A 6,766-nucleotide genomic window follows, 5' to 3' on the forward strand; every position below is an offset into this window, starting at 1 on the left:
CAACTGAGGGGGCTGCAGCCACCCCAAATTTCACCATAGCCCCTGTGTAGTGCCAATCCCAGCACTATCGCCACCCACTGCAGCCCTGGCTCTTCCTAATGCATGGGTGGAGGCGGGGGGTTGAACGCTGGGTGAGCAGCAGCAGTGCTGGGAGCAGTGCTACACAGGGGATATGGCAAAACTTGGGGTGGCAGCAGCCCCCTCTATAGCTACCCTCCCAGCGCCCCGCTGAATGCAGCCCTGGCTCCAGCCCACCCACCCTGTACTGCCCTGGTGCAGATCCAGGGGCACACGCTCCCCCCAACATTGAACCCCCGGGGTGCGCACAGCAGAAGCCGCCCTCCTCCCCTCTGATAAGCCGCAGCTCCATCCTATGCCCACCCCACCCTGGCTGGGAAGCACCTGCCCCTGCCCCCTCCCTCCCTCACTGCAGGGAGCATTGATCTGCTCCCCCATATACCCCTTCCCTCCCCTCTCACTTTCCACCACTACAGATTTACCAGCTGCATGCAGCTGTATTGGAAATCAGATTGGTATTGGTCAATATGCCCCCTTGAATATCAGCCCCCAAAATCTCTATCGGTGCACTCCTAATACTAGTTTATCTTTAAAGGAATTTAAATACTATTTAAAGGAAACTCTATCAGAAACTGGAATTGAAATTCAGTCATTTTTTTTAAAAGAAAGCAGGATGATATGATATAAAATTAATGAAGACCTACTCACAAACAAAGTAATCCCAACTATCAGGGTATTAGGCAACAACCATGGTTTGTTTTACTACAATATAAAACTACTAGAGTAAAATCAGGGACCAAAGTTAGAGGTAGACCCAAGCCATAGTTACGGGGGAGATGGGTCTCCTATGATTCATCAGTGATATTAAAACAGGCTAGGATTAGAGATCTTTGGAATTTCACAGAACTAGTGTTCTAAAGAATAGTAGCATTGTTGTGCAGTACAAGGGGGTTGTTTAAAATGAGTTGTATAGGAAAGAAAGATGCTTACCTTGGTGTGTTCCTAAAACCCTGTTATCTTCAATGGAAACAAAGTTACCTGGATGAGGCTCTAAATACTACAAGAAAGTGAAACACTTATGAGAGAGATCATTCTTTAGGCTACATCACAATTCCTATTTACTGTATTTACTCAGATCTAGAAGGGTCCTGAATTTAAGATGACCCCCCTCAACTAATTAGATTCTTTACATGGAAAATTTGTAAGTTTGTTATAATTTGCCATGTCTACACTTTAACTGAGGGTTCACCTTTAATTCATCCCCACCAACTCTTCTACCAAGGGCCAGGCAGTGGGGAGGCAGATAGTGGGGGAAGGTCAAGCAGCTTGTGCCTATCCCCATTCTCCCAGCATTGGTTTCCCCCCTTCCCCTTCCCTCTTTCTGCCCTTCCCATGCAGCCTCTGCTCACCTTTCCCCAGCCTCTGCACCCCTGCTTTCTTCCCCAGCCTCTGCTCATTCCCCTTCTGCCTCCCCCCAGCTTCTCTTCCCTTCCCCTTCTCCCCCTTACCCTTACTCTACACTGGCAGGCTCTATCCCCATTATAGCCTGGGGCATGGAGTGCAACCCCAGCCCGGCCCCACAGCAGCATGAAGACTGCTATGGGGCCGGGCTAGGGCTATGCTTCATGCCCCAGGCTACTGTACAGATGAAGCCTACTGGCATGAAGTGGGAGGGAGTGGAGCAGGTGGGGGAGCAGAGGCAGCAGGAGAGAGGGGAGGGGGCAGGCAGCAGCTGAGGCTACAGCCCCAACCCCAGGCAGGGACTGGACTCCAAACTACAGCAGCTGCCTGCCCACCCACCACCCTCGTACTCAATTCTAAGACAAGGGGCTTTCCCCCTATGTTAAATGGGGGAGAAAACCTTGTCTTAGAATCAAATAAATACAGTAAATGAAAAGTTTATTAATTTCCCCAGATATTACTCACCTGAAGAATGAATCTTTCAAAATCTCTTTTACCAATAAAACAGATTCCCATACTCTGAAAAAAAACAATGCTTATTATGAAAACCAGATACAAGCAGAATGAATCATTTAAAGATCCTAATATAAATGTTCTGTTACTTGTACAACAGGGAGTTTTTCCTCTACAAACCAAATATTCTAGGCACCTCCAAAATCACAACTCCTGACTCCAGGAACACACAACCTAAATTCAAATAAGAACCATAAGAACTATAAATGCGAAAGGTTAAACAATTAATTGTTTAACTGATAAGTACAGTGATAAATGGGTTAGCTTACTGGTTATCCTTTAGTTTGGGGCAGCCACAGTCTGGTAGGGAAGAAGGAGAAGCAAGCAGAGGACCCAGCAGGAATCAGAAGGAGGGAGGGAGGGAGGAAAGGAAAGGAAGGAAGAGAGGGGAGAGGGAGGGTAGAGGGGGACTAGTACCCATAGCCTAAGAGGAAAAAAGCATGAGACCTAATGACATATCAATTAACCCATGGGTTCCCAACTGCTGGTCCACAGCCTGCTGCCAGGCTGCAAAGGGTTGGCTGCCAGTCCACAGGAGGGCTGGCTGCCAGACCAGAAGTGACCATGGACTGGCAAACCAGACTGGAAGTGACTGGCATACTGCAGACTGTCAGCCAACCTTTTTATTCTGAGTATAAAAAAAGGTTGGCTACCTGCCCGCAGTTGGTCAGTGCTGGTCCGCAGTTTGCCGGTCCACGATCACTTCTGGTCCGCGGCTTGCTGGCCCTCAGCATAAAAAGGTTGGGAACCCCAGGATTAAGCAATTTACTGCTCATTCACAGGTGCTCCCTCCCTCCCAGCACAGGGCTTCACCTGGGCTGTGCTTGCCTCCTCCCCACAGTCAAAGGGCTCTGGGAGCCCAGAGCAGCTCCCAGTAGCTGCTGTGCCTGAACTGCTGTGTTATTGGTTAATCATTTAACTGATATAATTAGAGGGGGTTAAACAAATATTTTTTTAAAACAATATTTACATCTCCAATAAGAACATGCATTTAACAAGTAAAGACATAAATACATCTTAGTGATTCTATTGTATATCCATTTTAAAAAGTGACTTCTTTCCCTTAGCACACACAGAGGTCTAGCAGTCATCATCATTTATCCTGGAAAACATCTTCATATGCAAATAGATCTTTCTTCCACTAACAGTATCAGAAAGTGGAACTGAAACTCAAGTTATTTTAAAAAAGAAAACAAGCTGATAAGAATCCTTTAAATATAAATGTAATTAAGACCTCATGATAACAAAGTTGACTTATCAGTGTTAAACAACAATTATTGTTTACATTATTGCAATGTGAAACCTCTAGAATAAAATCACAGATCAAAATTAGAGCTGGTCCCAATCTATTCTACCTAAAAATCTTGAGACTATATTCTTCAGACAACTGTACAGTCAATAGCCCTACATTATTTCATGTGACACACTAAAGATGAATACTGGTGCCAAGAACAAGCAAGAATATATCATTAAGCAAATGGTAAAGTAGGAATGTAGGAAGCAGACCACATCAGTGTTTGTTTTCATTACCTACGGAAATAAAATGAGGCGGGGGGGGGGGGGGGATGGGACCTAGGAAGAAGAGTCTGAAACCCATCTATACCAATGCAAACTGGAATACAACCATACCAAGGCGGATGTTGAGAATCAGGTTACAAAACAGATTGATGGTTTTCTCTGCAGCCTGTACTCACTGGAAACCTTTTCACAGAATCATAGAAAATTAGAGTTGAAATGGACTTCAGGAGGCCATCTAGTCCAACCCCCTGCTCAAAGCAGGACCATCCCCAACTGGATCATCCCAGCCAGGGCTTTGTCAAGCTGGGCCTAAAAAACCTCCAAGGATGGAGATTCCACAACCTCACTAGGTAGCCTGCTCCGGTGCTTCACCACCCTCCTAATGGGAGAGCTTTTCCTGATACCTAATCTAAACTTTGCTTGCTGCAACTTGAGACCTTTGCTCCTTGTTCTATTGTATATCTGCCACATTTGCCACCACTAAGAACAGTTTAGCTCCTTCCTCTTTGGAACCAACCTTCAGGTATTTAAAGGCTACTATCAAATCCCACCCCCACAATCATCTTTTCTGCAGAATAAATAAGCCGAGTTCCCTCAGCCTCTCCTCAGAAGTCATGAACCATTTTTGCTGCCCTCCACTGGACTCTCTCCAACTTGTCCACATCCTTTCTATAGTGAAGGGCCACAAACTAGACAGTACTCCAGATGTGGCCTCACCAGTACAGAAGAGAGGGGAATAATTACTTCCCTCAATCTGTCGGCAACGCTTCTATTAATGCAGCCCAGTATGCTGTCAACTTTCTTGGCAACAAAGGCACAGTTGGCTCATATTCAGGTCCTTTTCTGCAGAGCTGCTGCTTAGCCAGTTGGACCCAAGCCTGTACCAGTCCATGGGATTCTTCTGCCCTAAGTGCAGGACTCTGCACTCATCAGAGGTGTGTCCAGACAAGTACACACATGCAGTCCCCCAGGGAAAACAAGTTGCCACAGGTGGGGTAGGGGAGGCTGGGGCCAGCAGCGGGGCTGCTCCCAGAAGCCTTACCTGGGGTTTTGAGGACCTCTAGGGGCTCCAGCAGCCGTGACCCACCAGCAGGGAGCCTGACTGGCAGCCAAAGCAGGGCTCCAGCCAGCCAGGCTCTGGTTTTCAGGTGGTGCACGCTGATGCCATGTGCACCACTCTGCTTTTTTCAAGTGCAGCCTTTCTTCACACTGGGATCTCCTGGTGTCAAAAACCCCTGCATTTGTAGCATGCGCTGCCACAGACCGGTCTGCGGAGCCCTATACCGCATGCGCATGCTCATCTTGATGCACCTTGTGAGACTTCTTTCGGCCCAATCCTCCAATTTGTTTAGGTCACTCTGACTCCTACCTTTCAGCATGCTACTACACCTTCCAGGTTGAGTGTATTCCACAAACTTGATTAGGGTGCAATCCATCCCATTTCCAGATCATTAATGAAGATATTGAACAAAACTGGCCCCAGGACCAACCCCTAGGGAACTCCACTTGATATTGCTTGCTAACTAGACACTGAGCCATTGATCGTTATCCATTGATCCCAACAATGCAGCCAGCTTTCTATCTACTTTACAGTCCATTCATCCAACACATACTTCCTTAGCTTGCTTGCAAGAATGTTGTGGGAGACCGTATCAAAAACCTTGCTGAAGTCAAGGTATATCATGTCCATTCCTTTCTCTGCATCCAAAGAGCCAGTTATCTCATCACAGATGACAATCAGGTTGGTTAGCATGGACTTGCGCTTGATGAATCCATGCTTACTACTGACTTTCTTCTCCTCCAAGTGCTTAGAAATGGACTCCTTGAGGATCTGATCCATGATTTTTCTAGGGACTGGGGTGAGGCTGACTGGTCTATAGTTCCCTGGATCCTCCTTCTTCCCTTTCTTACAGATGGGCACTATATTTGTCCTTTACCAATTGTCTGGGATCTGCCCTGATTGCCACGAGTTTTCAAAGATAATGGCCATTGGTTCTGCAATCACATCAGCCAACTTGTACACATCCGGCTTTTCTAAATAGTCTCTACCCTGTTCTTTCACCACTAAGGGCTGCTCATCTCCTCCCCAAACTGTGATGCCAGGTCGAGTAGTCTGGGAGCTGACCTTGCTTGTGAAGATTGGGGTAAGACTGGGCAAGAGAGCGAGTGGAAGACTCCGCGCCCTGCTTGTGTGCCCCTGCCCTAGGGAAGCCAGTCCCAGCCGTAGCCAGCCCACCAGTGGCATGACACGGATAGGTACGCACCGCAACCTGAGGGTCCCCTCGGGGCCTGCAGCCCCCAGCTCTGGCACCGCCATCCAGACAGAGCCCATGGTTCTGGGCTCCACATAGACGGAGTCTCTATCGCTTTTTCAGGCTCTGGGACCCGGGAGCAGGGCCACCTCTCCTTGTGTGGTCTGCTCTCTATTGGGGTCTCTGGCAAACCAGCTGGAAGAGCTTCAGGCTGCAATCCAGAGACTGCGTGCCATCAGGGACTGTGAGTGGGAAATCGACTCCTACTGCCAGGCCCTTCTCCCCCGGGCGGCAGAGGGTAGACCACGGTCTCCCTTCAGGACAAGGGCAGACTTGGGGACCTCCCTTACTGTCCAGCCCAGGTGTTGGACCAAGGTGGTCAAGGGCCTCAAGGCCCAGCACACCAAGGCCCCTGCCCTGCTGGAGCTATGCAACAGGTACAAACCTCTTGCAGCCCCAGCAGAGCCTGCTGAGTTGCCAGCTCCCACAGACAACATGGGCACTACTGTAGCTACTGCCCCCAACCTCCCCAAGACAAAATGCAAAGTATTTGTTATGGGAAACTCCACCCTGAGGGGGCAATCTGCCACCCCGACCCCTTAGCACAGGAAGTCTGCTGCTTCCCAGGAGCCCGCATCCGAGACACTGCAGAGAAGATCCCTAAACTCCTCCAGCCCACTGACCACTATCCCATGCCCCTTAACCATGTGGGCACCAATGACATGGCTTGGAGCGCTCCCAGCCGGGTCATGAGGTGTTACAGGGATTTGGGAGCGGGGCTAAAGGGTCTGGGGGCACAGGTAGTGTTTTCTTTGATCCTCCCATCCTCGGGCTACAGGCTGAGGAGGGAGAGGAGGATCCAGGTAGTGAACCAAAGACTCTGGCGCTGGTGTCATCGGGAAGGCTTTGGCTTCCATGAGCACAGTCTGTTCTTTGATGAGAGAGGGAACGAGCTGCTGGGACGGGATGGCCTCCACCTCTCTCCACTGGGGAGGAGGCTCTTC

The 6,766-nt window shown here is 49.0% G+C and overlaps 1 protein-coding gene across 1 annotated transcript in view; it reads right to left on the reverse strand.

The window, feature by feature from the left end:
* Nucleotides 1–6,766, reverse strand: part of TRMU (tRNA 5-methylaminomethyl-2-thiouridylate methyltransferase) — a 28,350-nt gene that overhangs the window by 7,835 nt on the left and 13,749 nt on the right. Inside the window, exons 6-7 of the mRNA XM_019509378.1 lie at nucleotides 1,945–1,998; nucleotides 1,009–1,075 (exon numbers count right to left, since the gene is read on the reverse strand). Of these exons, the coding sequence (XP_019364923.1) occupies nucleotides 1,009–1,075; nucleotides 1,945–1,998 (121 nt within the window). The remainder of the gene's footprint in view (nucleotides 1–1,008; nucleotides 1,076–1,944; nucleotides 1,999–6,766) is intronic.

The sequence above is a fragment of the Gavialis gangeticus genome, unplaced genomic scaffold (assembly GCF_001723915.1).
Source record: "Gavialis gangeticus isolate Ggan-Ray unplaced genomic scaffold, GavGan_comp1, whole genome shotgun sequence".
Classification (NCBI taxonomy): Eukaryota; Metazoa; Chordata; order Crocodylia; family Gavialidae; genus Gavialis; species Gavialis gangeticus.